The sequence below is a fragment of the Abramis brama genome (genome assembly GCF_963993115.1).
Source record: "Abramis brama genome assembly, chromosome: 19".
Classification (NCBI taxonomy): Eukaryota; Metazoa; Chordata; class Actinopteri; order Cypriniformes; family Leuciscidae; genus Abramis; species Abramis brama.
This window is the reverse complement of record NC_139981.1, coordinates 6,809,966-6,830,672: the sequence shown is the minus strand read 5'-3', so window position 1 is coordinate 6,830,672 and position 20,707 is coordinate 6,809,966. Positions and strand designations below refer to the sequence as shown.

The 20,707-nt window shown below is 39.2% G+C and overlaps 3 protein-coding genes across 11 annotated transcripts in view; 1 reads left to right on the top strand and 2 right to left on the bottom strand.

The window, feature by feature from the left end:
* The window catches only part of ckba (creatine kinase, brain a), a 28,539-nt gene extending 18,026 nt beyond the window's left edge, over nucleotides 1–10,513 (top strand). Inside the window, exons 7-8 of the mRNA XM_084092773.1 lie at nucleotides 9,909–10,098; nucleotides 10,220–10,513. Coding sequence (XP_083948899.1) covers nucleotides 9,909–10,098; nucleotides 10,220–10,398 — 369 coding nt within the window. The 3' untranslated portion in view covers nucleotides 10,399–10,513. The remainder of the gene's footprint in view (nucleotides 1–9,908; nucleotides 10,099–10,219) is intronic.
* LOC311069683 (uncharacterized protein) lies at nucleotides 1,022–5,872 on the bottom strand. The gene is made up of 4 exons (XM_084093023.1): nucleotides 5,530–5,872; nucleotides 3,762–3,925; nucleotides 3,485–3,576; nucleotides 1,022–2,565 (listed from the first exon to the last, which is right to left on the bottom strand). The coding sequence occupies exons 1-4, from the start codon at nucleotides 5,740–5,742 to the stop codon at nucleotides 1,463–1,465; spliced, it is 1,572 nt and encodes a 523-aa protein (XP_083949149.1). The 5' UTR covers nucleotides 5,743–5,872; the 3' UTR covers nucleotides 1,022–1,462.
* Nucleotides 10,514–11,223: 710 nt separating the features above from the next.
* mark3a (MAP/microtubule affinity-regulating kinase 3a) overlaps nucleotides 11,224–20,707 on the bottom strand; it is a 34,657-nt gene continuing 25,173 nt past the window's right edge. For 2 of the 9 annotated variants that reach the window (XM_084092763.1, XM_084092766.1), the window contains exons 15-17: nucleotides 20,350–20,589; nucleotides 20,123–20,149; nucleotides 11,224–12,418 (exon numbers count right to left, since the gene is read on the bottom strand). In XM_084092763.1, coding sequence (XP_083948889.1) covers nucleotides 12,061–12,418; nucleotides 20,123–20,149; nucleotides 20,350–20,589 — 625 coding nt within the window. In that variant the 3' untranslated portion in view covers nucleotides 11,224–12,060. Of the gene's footprint in view, nucleotides 12,419–13,635; nucleotides 13,681–16,855; nucleotides 16,966–20,122; nucleotides 20,150–20,349; nucleotides 20,590–20,707 lie in introns of all 9 variants that reach the window. The other 7 variants (XM_084092762.1, XM_084092764.1, XM_084092767.1 and 4 more) reach the window with 6 other exon arrangements.

Here is a 20,707-nt window from a genome sequence, read left to right as displayed (position 1 = left end):
TTGAACTTCATTTCTAGGTTTGTTAAAAACAAATTAAACCATATATTATTATCATCATTATTATTATACAAGACACCACTGATTCCAAAAGTAATTTTTATTTTAATATATCACATTCATGTGAAGAAATGGGATTAAGCAAAACAAAATTGCAAACAATTTACAATTTCTAAAAGAAATATGGCACTAATTGAGACAATATAAAACAAACAAAAACATAAAACGACTTATGAGACACGTGTTACTTTAAATTTTGATTTGTTTTTTACTTAAACGTCCATTCATGCATGTCACAAGTAGTGGATCGTACAACATTAGCATATGTTTCAGTTTATTAAATATATATGTATATATTTAAGTAACATATTGGATGATGTATCGTCCTTTACATGCTAAACTCGTATATAAAGAAGTTAAAAATGATTAGTAAATGTACAATTTTCTGAAGGGGGCACTGTATCCCGTGTACTCAAAGTGTAGGCTATTAAAATCTGAAATTTAGTTTCATCGATTTATCTAAATGGCTTTCAATGGTCACTAGATGGCAGCATCACATTTGAGAACGCAATCGTGATATCGCGAGGTCATCATGGTCTCTCGCGTCATTATCCGATTCTTGCAGTCAAATTGTGCGCTCCCTGTGGAAATAGTGAATCATTTCTGGAAAAATGACTTGTTGATTTCAGACAGAAAGGTTTGCAATATGCGTTCGAGGTATATATTCAGGCTGTGAACGTGATTCGAAATAAAAAAATAAATAAAAAGGTAAAACTACCGCATCACCTGGGCCCAGTTTAAAAAAAAAAAAAAAAAGTAATCTGGATCAAACTGATCCGGATTTGGAAATCCCATGTTTTGCTATCCAGGATCACCTGATCCATCTTACTTTTATGTCAGTTTTTTAAAGGAACATTGGATTGGATCACTGTGATCCAAATACCAAATTTCAGGATTACCAAAGCCTTAAATGGAACCAACAGTGTAGCCTACTGGCTTAGCAAAGAACAACAGCTAGGCAAAATACCGGTGGCCACAAATAGCCATTGTTTGTTTTAATTTTAAGAACCTTTTTTAAGAATTTTAAGACACAAAATGCAAATTCATTCAGTAACACTTTACAATAAGGTCCATTAGTTAACAACCTAAGTTAACATGAACTAAGAATGAACAATACTTCTACAGCATTTATTAATCTTAGTTAAATGTTAATTTCAACATTTACTAATACATTATTAAAATCAAGATTTGTATTTGTTAACGCAGTGTGAACTAACATGAACAAACAATGAATAGCTGCATTTTTATTAACTAACATTAACAAAGATGAACTAATACAGTAACAAATGCACTGCTTATTGTTAGTTCATGTTGGTTAACACATTTTATTCATTCTAATAACTTGTGTGACAGGCAGACAGAAATCAAGGCCACGAGTTAACTGCAGCACTTTGCGGACAGCAAACTACGTGGTTTCTTCAGCAGACTTTGCCTGAATAATGTGCTGCTGGAAATTAGACAACATGCACACCACAAACCATATCTGGTTTATATTTCCTAACATGTCATTAGGGATCCTACAAGATACAATCTTAAATTTTTTGACTTTGGCTATTGCTCTTTCTACATGCACTCTGTGTTTGGCTATTTTCTTTGTCATCTCAACATCTGGGACTGGCATTTGAAGATTTGACTTTGCAAACGGAGGAATGTTTAGATTAAGGCCAAGCTCCTTCACATCTTTCTCAATGAGAAACCCCTTATCCACCATGAGCCCATCACCTTTCTTAAGGTAGCCACACTGAAGAAGACCTTTCAGTAAATCTTTGATTTTGCACTGTCTGAATAAGTCTTGGTCAGAAATGGATCCCGGGTAAAGTGTAGATGCAAACATAATGGAGCCACGAGGATCACAGACTATCAGAGACTTAAGTGTGTTAGTAGAGTTGTATTTAGAGCAAGTCTGACTTTGCACTAACAGTGAGCTGGGTTTCTCTATCTTTATCTCTGTGCAATCCAGAATTGCAAAAGTTGTTGGAAACTCTGATTTGTAGTTGCCTGGCATGTTTTCTGTGATGATGTCCCTGTGTGGCCAAACCATCACATTACCTAGCCAATCATACATGAACTCAATCCATGAACTAAATAAAGTGCTAACACTTTGCATATCAATTTGAAATTTGAAAGCTAGCTCTTTGAGGTCAAAGTTTTGTCTTAGTCTCATAAGTACAAGTAGAAATTGTTGACGTAAAGGCATTTGCTGGATATGCCTGTTTAATTTCTCATATGTAAAGGGGATGTGTGTTTGTGGTACTGTATCGTTATCTGGCAGTCTGAAAAATCGACACAGTTTGTTAAACTCATCGTAAGTGAACCCAGTGCAGTATCGGAGGTAGTTAGGGACACTGCTGTTATTTATCACCTCGGCTGTTAGTGGGTAAGGAGTCTGACAAGTTCGTATTTTCGCCCTTAGCAAGTCATTTTCTTTTTCTTTTTGAGCAAGAAGAGTCTTCAGTCGTTCCAGTTCCTCCTGTTTTTCTTTCATCTGGGGTTGGTAATCTGTGCACTCTGTAAACATAAGAATGAAATGATTAGAACTAGTGTTTTATTAACACAGGACATAAAATGTAAATAACTCAAAAACATTGCAATATTTTTTTGTTCTTCTTTCTTGTGTGTGTAGCTCCCATTATTGGACAACACTTTGCCAAGATCCTCCCTATCAAACCCTACTGATGATTTTCCAGTATTCCCTTTGCCACAGGAGCCAAGCACTTTCTGCACGGTCCTAACAAAAGATCAGATGAAATGCTATAATGCCATGATGGTCTCAAGGTCTGAATCTGAGGCACTGGAGAAACAAACCAGACAACAGAGCATCAACAACATCTGGCATTGTGTACGCTCTCCTCGTCTTACTTCATCCTCTTTCAAGAGAGTATACTCCAGGAAAGCAGACTATAAGCAGCTTGCCACCAGCATGCCAAGGAAGACAACACTGCAAACCTCAGCAATGAAGAGACGCCTGGAGCTTGAGCCAGTTGCTGCAGCCCAATACACAGGGGTCACAAGAAAATAAAGTGTACATGTGTGGCTTTGTCGTCAATTCCAACACCCGCCATTAAGGTACATCTCCTGACAGGCGTGGCTGCGACAAAAGCTATGGACTTTTAGAAATAAAGTGCCCAGACCAGTACAGCTAACGTTACAGTTTGTAAATACCTCCAAAAGCACAGTGGTGACACATATAGTCTCAAACGTAATCATGAATACAATTACCAAGTTATAGGACAGATGGGAACTGGGATGCCCTGGTGTGACTTTTTGGTGAAATGTGACAATGACTACCATCTGGAACGCATTCAATTTGATGCAGAAATGTGTGTGGGGGGGGGGAATTAAATCTAAACTAGACTGGTTCTTTTTTTGAGCATTTCCTACCAGCCCTGTGCAGTTAGACATCACTAACAAAAAATAAAACACATACCAATTTCGGTGACCAGAGTGCTCTCCTCTGTAGTGGTATCCTCCATTAATGATTCTGTTGCCATCTCTCCTGTAGTACGATCACCCCCGACACTGTTAATATAATTTATACACATTTGATATTAACAAAATAATATGCTTAGCAGGCTATATAACATCTGATGTGAATGTAATTTGTAATTTCATATGTATAAAATAAATAAATATTGTTATTTGCTTTTTCTTTATATGAATAAAAAAAAGACCTGTCACATCATTGGCCCATATAAGAGAATCACCTGATGTTTTCAGTATTATCCAGCATTCTGTCAACTCGTAGTCTTTTCCTTGGTGGCACTGACACTGGTCGCAACTTTGGCGGACGTCTCGCAGGCGTAACGTCATGTGTCAATGCTGGCAGAGGATCAGGGTGAGCGGGTGTCGGCCGGCCGTCAACGAAGTGCTGGAGTTTGATGACAGAGGAATGGACTTAGTCATCCTAAATTACGTCTTAAGTATCTTAAAAGGAAATTCATACAGTACAGACAAAGGTCAGAAATGTCAGGCAAAACTTCATTAGGCTCGCTAATGTTTAGCTAACTGTTAGCTACCGTAGTTACGTTAAGCTTTTAACAATATGGTGAATTGCCCTAATGTGGGACACCTAAGGTCTAGTGTTTGTAGGTCCCCCATAAATACATGAATGACAGTGAAACTATGGGTTAGACAAAGCTGTGGTGTCATGTGATCAAAATCACATGACCTATCAAATGTCCAATCATATTTGAGGGTGGAGCAATCATCAAACAGGAGGCACCTTGTGTGAAGACCAGTTTTAACAAATTTGATATTAAGGAGTTAAATACATTTTAAACAAAGCAATCCTGCTACTTTTTAGCCTAATATGCTTATGAAATGTTTGTCCATCAAAAAATTGTGTAACTTTGTGTTTATAAACTATATATTTAATATTTATATCAAATTTCCTAGTGTCCCACATTAGGAAATGTGGTTTCCAAATCCGGGACAGCATGATCAGCCTATGTGGGACAGTACTTCAATGAGTAAAAATGTGTGGTGGGGCATGGATTGTGGGACAAACATGGTTATTTACATGGTTTTAGTCTTGTAATGCAATATTAGAATACTGTTAATGCAGATTTTTACAGTCATGTGAATGTTTTATTCTTGGGAGGGCGGTTTGAAGGCTCTTTGTGTGTGTGTGTGTGTGTGTGTGTGTGTGTCTCTCTCTCTCTCTCTGTGTGTGTGTGTGTGTGTGTGCGCGTGTGTGTGTAAAAGGTAGGTAGTTGACTTAAAATGAAAAATAGCTCTGAATTTAAAAACGCAGAAGAAAACCAATAAAACCATTCGACTTTATTTTATTCATCTGATTAATTCAATGAAATGTATTTCAGATCATAATGGCAAAGGTGAGAAAGACAGGGACAGATTGTCAGACGCAGAAAGAGAGGCAGAAACAGGGAAAGGATAAGAGAAAGAAACTCAATCAGTGGAGGCAGGACAGGATGAAAGGAGCCATAGAGGAGTATAGGCAGATTGTTGAGGATGGTGGGGTCCCTCAGCTGAGACTGTTGGCCAGGGCATGGAATGTCCCTAAATCTACTCTCCAGTGAATCTAAAACAAAATAAGATTTTACTATTCTACATGTACCAATGTGATTTTTGGTCTTTTATCATACATTTTTCAGTGTCCCACATTGGGGACACAACTGTCCCACATTAGGAAGCTGCAGATTGTCTCAGACAACTTGCAATAATAGCACTAATATGTCTATAATTTCTCTTATTAATGGGTTTTCTGAATTTTCTCTTTTGATTTAATTAGGACACATCCTGGGGATTTTAAAATGGTATTGGGTGTGGATTTAATGTTTGGTTACACTCGCAATATGTCACAAAAGTCTAAAGTGCAAAAAATGTCCCACATTAGGGCAATTCAACATATATTTCTCCGGTGACGACAAATTGTAAAACATGTTCAAAATAAAACAAAGACTGTGCTACACAGTTAAAAATGTGCAGTGAGTATAACTGAGTTAACGTTACCTTTGAACACACATAGATGTGTTTGGCTGTGGAATGATTTCTCAGCTTGTCCAAACTCAGTTGCTGGTGAGGCCGTCCACACAAACGTATCCATTTCATACACTTCTCCAGATTTCGGATAGGTTTAGGGAACGGATGAAATTGTACATTGCCCAGCCTTTCTGGGTACCTGCTGTCTGCGTTGCAAGTGCCATACGAGCACCGTTTCACCATTTTCTAAGTTAATCGCCAATGCTAGTCTACTACGCCTGGTGGTTTGTCGGACTGGTTTGTTTGTCGGACAAAATGGCGGATAGAGCTGGTAAGTCCCGCCCATCCGTAAAACCCATAAAACCCCACTGGACCTCTAGGTTGAAAAATCGTCAATGCAAGTGAATGTGAGAAAATAATTATTTTCTGGTCCCGTTTGAATTGTGCCATGAATGTGAACATATGTTGTCTGTGATTTTTTTATATAATTTTTCATGTTACGAGTTTGACAATATATTGTATGATTATTTGGCTAGCAGTTGTGGAAAAGACATAACGAGAAAGACTACATGTCGCCTATGTGATGTCACCCCATAACACATTTTCCCTCCACTTGTCAAATCACGGTGCTAATGCTGCGATAATCTATGGAGACAGATCGAGATGCCTGTGTGTTTTGTACCCAAATGTCACCATTCAAACCAAATGGGCTGTTCTTTCTTCAGATTCCCGTCTGATGTGAAAAACTAGTTGTAGTCCACAAAGTGCTCTCACACAAAGTCTAACCGTATCAAACTTCTACCCGCTAAATTGTAGCATTCTTCACACGAAAAATTATATTAAAAATTCACAGACAACATAATGTTCACATTCATGGCAAAATTCAAACGAGACCAGAAAATAATTATTTTCTCACATTCACTTGCATTGACGATTTTTCAACCTAGAGGTCCAGTGGGGTTAGCGGAAGGGGCGGGACTTACCAGCTCGTAAAAAATAGGGGGGGGGGGGGGGGGGCACATAATATCGGCGCTATGATTGGTCAGATCGCCTGTCAATCAAACTGTATAGCGGTGGGATAAGTTATCACTTACTTCTTTGAAAAACCCTGAGTTAACTAAAACAAAAAACACTAAAAAAAACAACATTAACTCAAACTACTATGACGCACAACAAAATTACTAAAACTTTAAAATAAAAATGAAAACTAATTTAAAATATGAATAAAAACTATAATAGTATCCCATATATACCCATAACTGGCAGATCAATGTAATGCCTCTTTTCTCTCCAATCTGGTAGGAAGAATTGAGTAGCATAAATCAAATGAATTGAAATGTAGAGTGTGTATATGAGAATGTTAACCGTGACTGTTTTGGTCGAGATGCTCCTTTATCAATACACACAAACTCCAGATCGGTTGAAGAGTAACGTTTACATTTATTAGTATCTTTCACAGTGGCGTGCTGCCACCACGCACTATACCAAACTCTTTAGGCCCACACCCACTCTCTGCACATGTGCAAACATATACTAGACAGGGTTGCCACTTCTCTATAAAAACCAGCCACTATCATTACAGTGACAAGATGATTGACAGGTGAGTTTACTGTGACAGGATGCATGTAACTGCTACAACCTGTTCTGATAAAGATGTAGTTATGTGGTAGTATGTCCCAAAACTTCTGTTTTCTCCTGCTACACACTCAAAGTGTTTACTTTTTCTTCACAGACAAAGTACATTCTTTTTAGGGCATAGCATAGCAAATTAGCATTCAGAACTTATGTTCCTGAAACTTGGTCATGTTACTCCCTCTAGTGGTGATGAGTATCATCATGTGTGATTGGACCAACATAAATATTCCTTGCATAGAAATTTTTATCTGTAGGATGTTTCTTTAAGAAATTATTTATTATTTTTATTATTTATTATTTATCAGATCAAAGCCCTTAGCCAGCGGCAGCAAGGAGGACGCTGGACGACCTGGGAAGGAATAAGCAGGACCGTAGGTTGGGCCGACATGTGGAAGATCTCCCAAGCCAAGCTGAGTTTCCTCATAAGGTCCACCTACGACACCCTCCCAAGCCCCAGCAACCGCTGTCTGTGGTATGGCTCAGAGGAGACTTGCCAACTTTACAATGCCCCAAATTCGAGCCTACAGCACATCCTGTCAAGCTGCAAAAAAGCACTGACCCAGGGTCGGTACAGGTGGCGCCATGACTGAGTCAGAGAGGGAGGAGGGGCCCCCAACATCACGCAGCCACAGAGATCAGCCCTGGCTGGCAGTTGTGAGTGGAACCTGAGAGTGGACCTCGATCGGCAGCTAAGGTTTCCAACAGAGATCACCACAACCAACCTTCGACCAGACATTATTGTTTGGTCTCCCGTAGCCCGGGCAGTAATTTTAGCAGAGCTCACTGTCCCATGGTAGGGAGGAATGGAGGCAACCTTTGAGAGGAAAAAAGATTGGTACCTCAACCTCACAGCCGAATGCAGAGAGGCTGGGTGGTCATCTGTCAGCTACCTGGTGGAAGTCAAATGTATAGGGGGTTCGTGGGAGCATCCACCCAGCGCTTCCTGAAGAGCATGGGAGTCACCGGGCCCAACATCATAAAGGCTTTGAAAGACCTGGCGGAGGAGGCAGAGCAGGGAAGCTTTTGGCTTTGGTTAAGTAGGAAGGACCAGGCGTGGGGAAAGCAAGGGTCCTAGGGTCAGCTGCAGACGTCCCTGCCATTGCTCCACCACATGAGATGTTCCGGGATTAATGGAGCGAAACATCAGTGAAGGGTGGCTCCCGGCTGACGACCATGCAGCTACCCGCAATGGCACCGTCGGAGGTGCGGCAAGCAGAAATGCACAGCAGGCAGTCACTTGCCTGTGCTACCTCCTTTAAAAAAAAGATTTGTTGATCTGTCTGCTGTAGCTCTGGGTGTCCTGTCTGGGGGTCTCAAAGGGAAAATACGCTCTGAAGAACATGACAGATGCCGAGCAGCAGCAGCTCATCGATGACCATTTCCTGTTCGACAAGCCTGTGTCTCCCCTGCTGCTGGCCTCAGGGATGGCTCGTGATTGGCCCGACGCCAGGGGCATCTGGTCAGTGTTCTAGATTGTCCTTAATGCACTGCTTGTGCTACTTTTGTTGAGAAGAACCTACTTCCTGTCAGTTTGTTCCAGATCCTACAAATACATGCAGCAACAGCAATTTGATCTGCATATTTTTAGCAGTCTTACACTAAAACCATGCAGCATCAAATGTGCTGAGAAAATGGTTGGTTTATGTGTGTATAAGCTTTCTTTTAGTTTAAGTAATACACAGACAGGTACATAGCCTATAGCACTACCCAAATCAAACCTGAGTGTAGGTTTTTTTATTATTACTATTTTTTAATATTTGCTGTCTTTTAAACATATCGAAGTATGACTGAAACGACAAGATCAGAGCTGTTTTCTTGGATGCTTTTGTTTACATCAATACAATAGTACACCTCCCCTTCAAACAAACTTCAAGTCTATCAAGTTTATTGATGACCAACTTCTAAAAACAAATTTACTGTTGTCTTTGTAAAGAAATGTTTGCTTATATGTAGTCTGGGAGCCGCTGCTGTGATGCTGTACAATGCTTCCAGTGTGAATACTCGCACGAGTCTGCTGCTGCAGTGACGATGTAGTTGTGCGCCGCTCACGCTTGCGGTGTGAAAGAGGGGTTAGGGTTTGATGACTGATGATTTGTTAACTCGCTGACTAATTCACTCTGGAGCACATCCACATGAAAGTGTGACATCTGCAGTGAACAGCCAATCACAAAACATGAATTTGATTTGATCCACTATCTGAAGATTGAGAGATCTTTATATGAAATATAATAAACTGAAACATTTACAAGGCAGGAAAAACAGCTGCTTCCACTAAAGTTTAAGAAGGCAGTTAAAAGAAAGTATCTGACTGCTCATAGCTGATTGATGCAGTTTTAGTTTGCAATCTTTTAAGACCCATTCACACTATGAATAAAAACGATATTGGCATCTAAAACCGGCTTTGTGAAATAGGCCACATATCATTGCTCGTTAATGTTATGGTATGGACTTCCCTATTCTCACAGAATTGGTATGATTATTAAAACTTTATAGTTATCCTTTTTGTTTGTTTTTTGCTTTTCGCATTGCAAATAATTTTTTATTGCCAGTACATTCTTTTGAAACCGCTTTGAGAAGAACCCTTGTGGAGACCATCTTGTCAAAGTTTAAATAACAACTGGATTTAGCATCTTGTATTGAAATACACTAATTACAGATATTTTAAATATCCTCAAATATGCTTTATCTATGAAATTTATTTCTGGTGTATGCAAGACACTTTAGATAAATAATGGCTTGAACAGAGCTGCAAAAAACACTGATTGTTCTTTCAGATTGAGGATTTGTTCAAAAACAAGGGTCACTCGTTCATGTGGAATGAACACCTTGGCTACGTCCTCACCTGCCCATCCAACCTCGGCACAGGCCTGCGTGCAGGAGTGCATGTCAAACTGCCTAATCTCAGCAAGTACCGCCAGTTTGAAGAGATCCTAAAGAGACTGAGGCTGCAGAAACGTGGAACGGGTAAGAACTGATTTCAGCTGGAGAACATTTAACAGCACATTACTATTACTACCGGGCATCGAGAACAGAGATGCATCATGTAAACTGATGGCAATAATAAAGTGGTGCCTCTATTCATTAGGTGGTGTGGACACTGCAGCTGTTGGTGGTATTTTTGACATCTCCAACGCTGACCGCCTGGGCTTCTCTGAGGTGGAGCTGGTGCAGATGGTGGTGGATGGAGTCAAGCTGATGATCGAGATGGAGAAACGGCTGGAGAAAGGCCAGTCCATTGATGACCTTATGCCTGCCCAAAAGTAGACTGCATTTCAACCTCACTTCACACATTCTTCTCTCTCCACCTCCCCTCCCCTTTAACCGATTGATTTGAATGTTTGTTGACTTGTTCTTGGAAGACGTTTTATTTAAGAGTCCTTTGTATCTGCTCTGGTCAGTTCTTGTTACACAGATGTCACAGGGCAAAACATGGATGAGAATATCTGAGAATATCTACCCGTGATGACTTGCTTTTTGTCTTTATTCCCAGTTCTATCCTGTTCACAATTCCAGGGTTCCCACATTATTTTAACTTTTACCTGTTAACTTTTACAGTTATTCATGATTTAAGAATCATTTAAGGACTAATTGTTTTATAGAATCATAATCAAAGTTTTATAGAAATCATTCACAAACTGCAATTTCTACCAAATGTAAAGGTTCAGAACTGAATACGGTTAAAGTGTGTGTTGTTTAAGCAACATTTCTTATTATTAATGTTGAAGACATTTATTTATACATACAAGTAGTACCAGATCAGGATTATGTGACACTGAAGACTGGGGTAATGATGCTGAAAATTCAGCTTTACCATTACAGGAATAAATTGCATTTTAAATTAACCGTTTTTTATTTATTTATTGTAATATATTTCAAGTTATAATACTATTTTACAACATTAGTTTTACTGTATTTTTTGATCAAATAAATGCAGCTTTGGTGAGCATAAAATACTTCATGCCAACCCCAAACTCTTGAAACTCCTACCATTTTCTTTGATCTCCAAGTTGTGGACCTGCAGCTCACGTGATCCAGAGTCAGAAAAAAAAGACGAGTTAACAAAGATAAAAAAAAGAGGCAATACAAATATTGAGATCATTTTGTAGCTGTATTAGATCTCTGCTATGAACACCGTGACGAGTTACAGAGAGTTTAATGGAATCTGTGGTGAGTCTTTTAAGTGAAAGATTACAAGATGCCCTCTTGGTTTCAAAGAAATCCAACAAAACAGTATGAAAATGTGTAATTACCGCATAAAGTACAATATTTACACAAAAAATACACTTGAGTGGGCAATAACATGAAATAAATTATAAAACATCTAAATGTTGCTCTTAATAACATTCAAACAGTGAAACTGAGCTCAAATCAGGTTTACTGCAGCCGTTTTCACAGACGAGCACCCTCAATACACAGAGGTGCAGAGCAAATTTTCAAAAAGTCCAGATTCGGGTGCACCCTTTACACAAGAGCCGCCCAAAACACGCAATACTTAAAACCACCACAGAATAGTGCCCGTTTAAAAGCTAAAATAAAACAAAACCTCACAAATCTCCATCTAGTGTCCATTTCCTGAATGATCAGTCTCAACTCATTAGTCTGAAGTGGCGGTGATGGTAATGAGTTGGTTCATCGCTGAACATTCTCAGATGTGCATACAAGCGTAACACTGAAAGGTTCAAACCTGTTCTTTTTACAGCATTTAACAACTTGCGCAATAATACGATAATTGTGACCAATGTTAAAGAAATTATTGCTTTAAGCAATGTTACAGTATATACATTTTTTCAAATACATGTTAAGTGGTTTATTTAAAAAAAAAAAAAAATTGGGAACTGCTACTTAACGATTGTACAGCTTAATTTGTTTGTCTATATTGAACTGAACAATTTCATAAATTCCTCTATGTAGTAAGATTAAAGATATTCATAGCTTGAGTTCGCCTGCAACTTTGGAAGCAATGTTTTTAAAAGCGATGGAGTTGCCAGATATCCTCTTAAAACGGACACCATTAAGTGAGAGCCGGGGCAGTTTGCAAACCTCCATCTCCCATTGGACGAGGCTGTCGGAGCGGCTGTCCCCATGGGTACAGAGAAGCAGAAAGCATTCACGCTGCTGGTAACTGCAGCTGTTGGCGTCCAGAACTTTGCGGATCTCATTTATGATGTCGGCTGGCTCCAAGGTGCTGGTGGTGTTCATACTCCAGGTGAAACGGAGAGAGCGGGGTTTCCCGTCTTTTCCATCTTTCCCTTCATCTTTCTGCTGATCCCCAGATACATGGCGACTGCGGGACAGAGCGGAACGGGAATGGAAAGAGAGAAAGGTAAGGTTAAGGCAATGGATAAAGATCATTTTATATACTGAGGTTACTTGCACACGAAGACTTGAATCACAATGGTAGAGATGAATCACTGCAGCGGATGCATGCATGGGTTATCAGCACACATGGGAATTAATGGCAATCAAATGCACAGCAAACTAAGTCATGCATAGAAGCAGCTCCTTTTTAATGCTATATAACATGAATTAGGGCTGGGCAAGTCAGTATTTTTCTACATGTTAATATTTAAAAATACACCACCAAAGTCACACTGGCACTTGAGTGAAAACTGAACAATTGTTGAATCAGTCAAATGTATCAAATAAACAGGTTGAACTGATTCGCAGAAATGAACTGAACTCAAACTCAACAAGATGCCATATTTGCTATGGATATTATAATCAGACTATGATGTAACATTCGAAACTAGAGAATTATTACACTCAGCAAAACTAGTCTAATGATGCTCTCTGGCCAAATAAAGTGCATTAAAATCATTGTGATACTCAGTAGCTATGTTTCCATCCAGTGTTGTGAACTTGTGTTGTGAACTGTTTAAATTTTGACGACAGACTTTGCTCAGGCATTTCAGAACAACCAAAACAAGTCAGATGCAAAATGATCAGTCCGCTGGTTATTCCAGTTATGTTGTCCCATCTCGCAAAGTCACGTGATTTTTTTGCGCATTGAGGAAATTATTCAGTAAATGTGTTTCCATAATAGTTTATGCGCATGTTTTCTTATCGGCTAAAAAATGTATCCGACTCAAACGAGCGCATTAGTTTTTTCATTCGTAATTTATGCGCATCTTGGCGTATTCATCCAGCTGTTTTTTTATGCGATATCCCAAAATGCGCATAAAAATAGGTGGTTGGAAACATAGCTAGTGTTAATTAATTTCAAATAACCAGCTGAATCAATGTGAAAGTACAGTGAATATTCAATATTAAATATCGCCCAGCCCTAATGTAAATAAAAAAACAAAAAACAAAACAAAACAAAAAAACACATCACTCGAGCATTCATTATTAAAGCAGACTAATGGCCCTCGTGCTGTACACACTACACTAAAATACACTCGGATATCTCATACAGTGGGAGACAGAAAGTATACATCCACAACACACTAAAATAATGAGCCAGGAGAGGAAATAAGGGTTTCCAAAGTCACGACACCTCACCTTGAGCCCTCAAATCTCCCGCTTCTCTCAAACTCGGTTGAGACTCTTTTATTGTTAATTTGTCGAAAAGTTCACAATGCAGCAAAAAAGGAATGGATAGAGAGAAAAAGGAAAAGGAAATAATTTTTAGTCATTTTTGAGCAAATCACTACACACACAATGAGATAGATAGAAAGAGAGAGTGAAAGAGATAGCAAAAAAAAGCAGAAAACGTTAACCTCCCATAGACTCAATGTCACCAGTACGCTGGATCAGACAAACACAAAAGCAACTTGTACAAGACTCTTACAATCAACAGTTTTTCACCATGCACTCAATTGAACTGTCATGCTGCTTCCTTTAAAGAACAATATACATCTAGAAGTTCACTGAAAGAGTGCATGATGGGTAAAAGCCTATTCTGAGCGCTGGATGTGAGACATTGGCTGAGACCTGACATCAGACGCATATACAGATATAGAGGACGTGTCTGTACATATACTGTGCTCTTCGCATGCCAGAGGGTGCGTCGTCCTTATGGATACACCATCGTGTCGGACTAAAATCGACAGACAAAACAGTCGTTCGCTTTCTCACTCTCACACACAGCCTTTCGCTCTCCATTAAACACAATGTGTGGTTGTAGCTGTTGTTTGTGTGTTTAAACGAGCCCTTACTCTAGACACTCTTCATCTGCGAATTCTTACAACTGCCTATAGCCAGAGCTGCTGAATCTGGAAGAAAAGAGCAGTTCAAAGCCCACAAAAAGAAAAAAAAAATTAAACTGGTGGACGGAGCTAAAACAAAAAGCCAATACAGAGCCACATGTTTTAGAGACAGGGTTCCCACTCATTCAAATTCACTAATGAAAACTGATTCGCTAATGAATCATTTAAACCCAATATGTGAATTGGTTTGACTGATACATTGGCAAGATTCGTTTCAAATGTGTTCATATCCTTGATATCAGTATGGTGTGAAATATTTTTGAGCAAAGCATACCCTTACTGCAAAAAATGATGAAAAACTAAAACAGAAAAACTAAATAAATAAATTTAGGAAAAATATAATTGCCATTATTTATTTATTTATTTACTTACATCTATCTATCCATCCATCTATCAAAAATGCTAATATTTTTTAATTATAACGGTAATTTTTATTAGACGAAGATCATGTGACACTGAAGACGAGTAATAACGCTAAAAATGCTTTGCCATCACAGGAATAAATTACATTTTAAAATATATTACAACACAAACTAGTTCATTTAAATTGTAATATTTCACAGTATCACTGTTTTACTGTATTATTGATCAAATAAATGCAGCCATGGTGAGATTAAGAGACTATTTTCAAAAACATTAATGTTTCCAAACTTTTGACAGGTAATTATATATTTTTTATTATAATGGTAATTTTTATTATATATTTTGTTATATACATTTTTATTAAATATAATTTGTATGTATGTATGCATGTATGTATGTATGTATGTATGTATGTATGTATGTATGTATGTATGTATGCATGTACAGTATCTCACAAAAGTGAGTACACCCCTCACATTTCAGCAAACATTTTAGTATATCTTCTCAAGGGACAATACTATAGAAATGAAACTTGGATAGATTTTAGAGTAGTCAATGTGCTGCTTGTATAGCAGTATATATTTACTGTCCTCTGAAAATTGAGTATACCCTAAGTGAACATGTCAAAACTGTGTCCAAAGTGTCAATATTTTGTGTGAGCACCATAGTTATCTAGCACTGCCTTAATCCTCCTAGGCATGGAGTTCACCAGAGCTGCACAGGTTGTTGCTGGGATCCTGGGCCTCAATAGGGTTCAGGTCTGGATACATACTTGGCCACTCAATCACCGTCACCTTAAGCTTCCTCAGCAAGGCAGTTGTCATCTTGGCGGTGTGTTTGGGGTCGTTATCATGCGGTTCGGCCCAGTTTCTGAAGGGAGGGCATCATGTTCTGCTTCATAATGTCACAGTACATGTTGGAATCCATGTTTCCCTCAATGAAGCGCAGCTCCCCAGTACCAGCAGCACTCATGCAGCCCCACACCATGATGCTACCGCCACCATGCTCGACTGTAGGCAAGACAAGTTTCTTGGTACTCCTCACCAGGGCGTCACCACACATGCTGGACACCATCTGAGCCAACCAAGATTATCTTAGTCTCGTCAGACCACGGGACATGGTTCCAGTAATTCATGCTCTTGGACAGGTTGCTTTCAGCAAACTGTTTGCAGGCTTTCTTGTGAGCCAGCTTCAGAAGAGGCTTCCTTCTGAGACAACTTCTTGTAGTGTGCGGCGTATGGTCTGAGCACTGACAAGCTGACCTTCCGCTTCTGCAACCTCTAAAGCAATGCTGGCAGCACTCATGCATCTGTTTTTTTTAAGTCAGCTTCTGCCCCTGACGCACAGCACGAGGACTCGACTTCTTTGATTGATCCTTGCGAGACCTGTTCCAAGTGGAACCTTGTATGATGGGTCTTGGAAAACCTCGGTATGACCCTGGCCTGTACTGTAACTCAGTTTCAGGGTGTTACCAATCTTCTTATAGCCTAGGCCATCTTTGTGGAGAGCAACAATTCTAATTCTCAAATCCTTAGAGAGTTCTTTGCCATGAGGTGCAATGTTGAACATCCAGTGGTCAGTATGAGAGAATTGTACTCAAAGCACAAATTTTAACTGCTGTAATTCAAGATATACAAATTTGAATGGTCCTGTCAAGCAGACAAAAACATGATGATGATGATGATGAAGAATAGGACATGCATGGTTAAACGACGTACAGCTATTATCACTTAGGGTGTACTCACTTTTGTTGCCAGCTATTTTGAAAATAATGGCTGTATGTTGAGTTATTTTCAGAGGACAGTAAATATATACTGCTATACAAGCAGCACATTGACTACTCTAAAATATATCCAAGTTTCATTTCTATAGTATTGTCCCTTGAGAAGATCTACTAAAATGTTTGCTGAAATGTGAGGGGTGTACTCTGTGTGTGTGTGTTCATATTATTATACACACTTGTGTTTTATATACACTAAGTGTTTCCATGATAAAAATTACTCCTGGAAAACACAATTTTAAAATTTCCTGATATTTCCAGGTTTTCCATGCTGTGGGAACCCTGCGGTGTGGTGGAAAGGGCAGAGGCTGGAGGAGAGGGGGATGATAAAGAAAGAGGAAGAATGTAAACGAGTGGAGCGCAGACTTACTAAGAGTCTTTGCCGCAGGGTTGGAGGGGACTGTGAGGGTGGGGGGCACAGAGGGGGCAGCCGGCCCTGATTTGACGGCAGACTGCCGTTTGCTCGGGTCAAGAGTGACCCTGGGGGAGGAAGGCAGACAGAGAAAGAGAGAAAGGGAGGAAGGGAAGGAAGGAAGGGAGGGAGGAAACACAGGGAAGAGAGGGATAGATAGAGACAGTTTCAACATTAGAGCATTTCGTATTGTTAGAAGTTTATTAGAGAAAGTGTGTGATCTGTTCAGTTATATTCTATAGCACAAATCTGATCATCTGAAGGTGACTCCTCAAGGTCATTCAACATGGAGTCGGCTGCAGCTTACAGTGCAGTTTTACTTACAATCCTCTCTATGAGCCAGAACAGGCTCCTCCCACCTGATCCCTGCTTTAGGATGTGAACATATGCTCTTATAGACTTCTGTTTGCAGGGACACAGGCCTCCGGTGCGCATATATTACTGTTCAAAAGTTTGGGGTTTATAAGGACGCATTAAATTGAACAAAAGAAACAAACAAAACATTAATAATGCTTTTAAAAAATATATATTTAAATTAAATTGTGTATCATCATTTCCAGAAAAATATTAAGCAGTACTGAACTGTACTAAATTAGCATATTAGCATAATTTCTGTAGGATCATGTGACAGTGAAGACTGGAGTAATGATGCTGAAAATTCAGCTTTGCCATCACAACAACAAATGACATTTAAAAAATATATGTTCAAATTGAGAAGTGTTTTCACTGTAATTCTGATCAAATAAATGTGTCTTGGTAAGCATAAGAGACTTTTCAGAAACAAAACAAATCTGACAAACCCCAAACTTTTGATATGTATTAATGTATCTGGTGAAGAACAGCAGTACCCATAAATCTGAAGAGATCCACCAATCAGAGATGAACCAAATCGCTATTGCCAGAGAAACAAATTTAGCTCAGCCTCCCATATTTCTGTCTCCTTACACTCTCAACCTACTTGAACAAATATTCACACTACTCAAGCTCTTTTCACCTAATAATAATAATAATAATAAATTAATAAATAAACATTATATTTAATTAAAATACATTTAATTGATAGTACAACCAGCTCTGTTGTAATTTCTTCACTTTGCCACAGCATCAAAAGGCCTTCCAATTCAACCATTGAATTTTCATTTCACAAGATTTTAAAACTACACTATGTAACTTTTAGCTCAAAATGAACAAAATTTAAATGAGTCAATACATGAATCTTTCTTCCAAAATGCGTTTTTGTCTTACCCTGATTCATTATGGTAAGCCTATTATGAGTGTTTATATTTTAGACATGTCGGGATGCTTTTCGGGGGGATTTGTGTACATACGTCCCTCACCCGTGCGTGTCTCGTCATATCCGTAAATATAGAAAAGTTGCTCTGGCCACTTTGTGTATGGTGTGGGAGTGACATAGGTTAGTTGTTACAAAGACTGAGAAAGATTGACATGGAGCAGCTAAATCTCAAATCTCTGGGAATCACCCGTTTTTAAAAAAATGACAAAGAGTGGAGAATCTGTTGGCAAAAAGAGAACGCAACAGAGCTTGTAATAAAACAAGAATCAACATTAGCTTGGCTTTTTGGAGATGGCGAGAATTCTGGGATTTGAAATGTTGTTAAACCTACGAGGAGATGCTGTTTTTATTGCTCAACAGGTGAGTAAGGAATTTTATTGAACAGATAAATTACCATATGTAGCTCTATCACAGTTAGACATTATCTATTGTGAAGGGTCATTATGGTTGTTGTAGTGCTGTGTTGGGATTTATTTTCAAGGAAGTACCATCTGTTAATGGATAAAGCTACAGTAACGTCTTCAGCTAGTCAGCTTGAGATCCTTTCCATCTATGGTTGTATCTCTTAGGCCGGTGACACACTGGATGCGTGGCGTAAGCGTCTCAGCTGCGTGGCGTGTCTGTTTTTATTTCGGCTCCCATGTTAACAGGTTAGAGCTTGCACACTGCCTGCGTGACACGCGCGTCTCAGGCGCGGCACGAGCCGCGCGGAAAACGTGTGCATGCTAGAAATAGAACCGACGCCTATTTTTCACGCGACACGCAAGCGTCTTGGAAGCGTTTCCAAGCAAAATTGAATAGGAAAAGATATTTATATGACATTTTGACACGAATACATATTAATAAATGTCATTTTGATGTTTGAAAGTGTCTAGGGTTTGACATAAATGCAAATATAAATGCAATTTAAAAAAATATTATTGATTTTCAAATACTGCACCTGTCAATACAGAACGAAATATTCTGTAGCCTATTTTGCCGTCAACACTGCCGACGTTGTCTTTGCTGCTATATATTTATGTTTAACATGAAGTATCTTTCCACAACTCTCTCCCCATATGTCAAATATATCACCAATGAGGCTTATCATATGTCACCTAGCAGCAGCAGCGCCGCGTCAGACACGCTTCTGGTGTGCAAAGACATGGAAAACGCCACGCACACGCCACGCAGCTGACACGCAACAGAAACGCCACGCTCACGCCACGCAGCCAGTGTGTCACCGGCCTTAAGGCCAGTAGTGAATATTATGAGCAGTAGGATCATCTCTCTCTCTCTCTTTTTACTTTTTTAGTTTTCACATAAAGGCATTTTTAACTACTCCTAACTACTTTAACTACTAAAAAAATCTATTAATTCCACAACAGGAATAAATTACATTTTAAAACATTTATATAAATTTGGTTTAAAATGTAATTTTCCTATTGTGGCACAAAAAATACACAAATAAATCTCACTGATCCCAACTTTTTGAACATTAGTGCAAATCAATCCCTGTTCTACAAAAGAAAACGAAAACTGGAAAAAAAAAAAGCTGTCTTTTTTGTCTAGGAATCATACAGAGCTACTGAATCTGATCTCTCAACACACCGTACAGCTGAGAATGTACCAAAGCCTTTGTGGAATCAGTTGAATAATTTAAATGAAGTGTTTTTTATAATGTCAGATTAAGTTATACACATTATTTTGCACAATCAGCTTGTGTCATGCAAAGATTTTGATTAGTAGCAATCAGTTAAAGAGCGGTAGATTGATTTGATTCGGCCACACTAGGATGCAGGCAGTGTTTTAAAGCATGCTGTAATCAACCACTGAGAGAGCATTAAACTCCAAATCACTGCAATCAAATCTCTATGGGTTAGTGCGTCAGCCCCTGGACTCTTCTCATTACGTTAAAGACAGATTTACACCCCATGAACTCAATGGCCTACCTTTTGGAAAACCTGAATGACATATTTCTACAACACAAGAATGAAAAAAAAAAGGGATAGACATTACATAGATGGACAAAATTAAACCATTTCTAATGACCCCTTAGAAAAAAAAAATACAAATAAAAGCAGAGAGAGGTCAGGAAACGGGAAGGAAAAGTCAAGCCTAAATTGAACGAATGGCATTGGCACTGTAAGAAAGGATGCGTTTGTGAACGATCGTTTACCTGCGAGTGAGTTTGGAGGTCAGCTTGGTGAGCAGGTTGTTGGCGTTTCCGCGGCTGCGAGGCTGCGTAGGCGAGGCGGGTGGGCCGTTGTAGGTGGCCGTGCGACGATCTCTCAGCTGTCCGTGGAAGGTGCTGCGGCTTGCGGAGCCTCGTGGGAATCGTGTTTTATCGGGTGTGGCAGCAGTGCTGATGCTGTGAGTGGAGGCACCAGGGTCGCGTGAGCCAGGAGACAAAGACACACTACAGACAGAGACAATATCAGTCATGGTTTCTTGAATTCAATCGTGCAAGGCACCAGCAACAGTTTGGACAACAATGATAAAATACACATTGAATGCACTTTAAAGGTGCAGTAAGC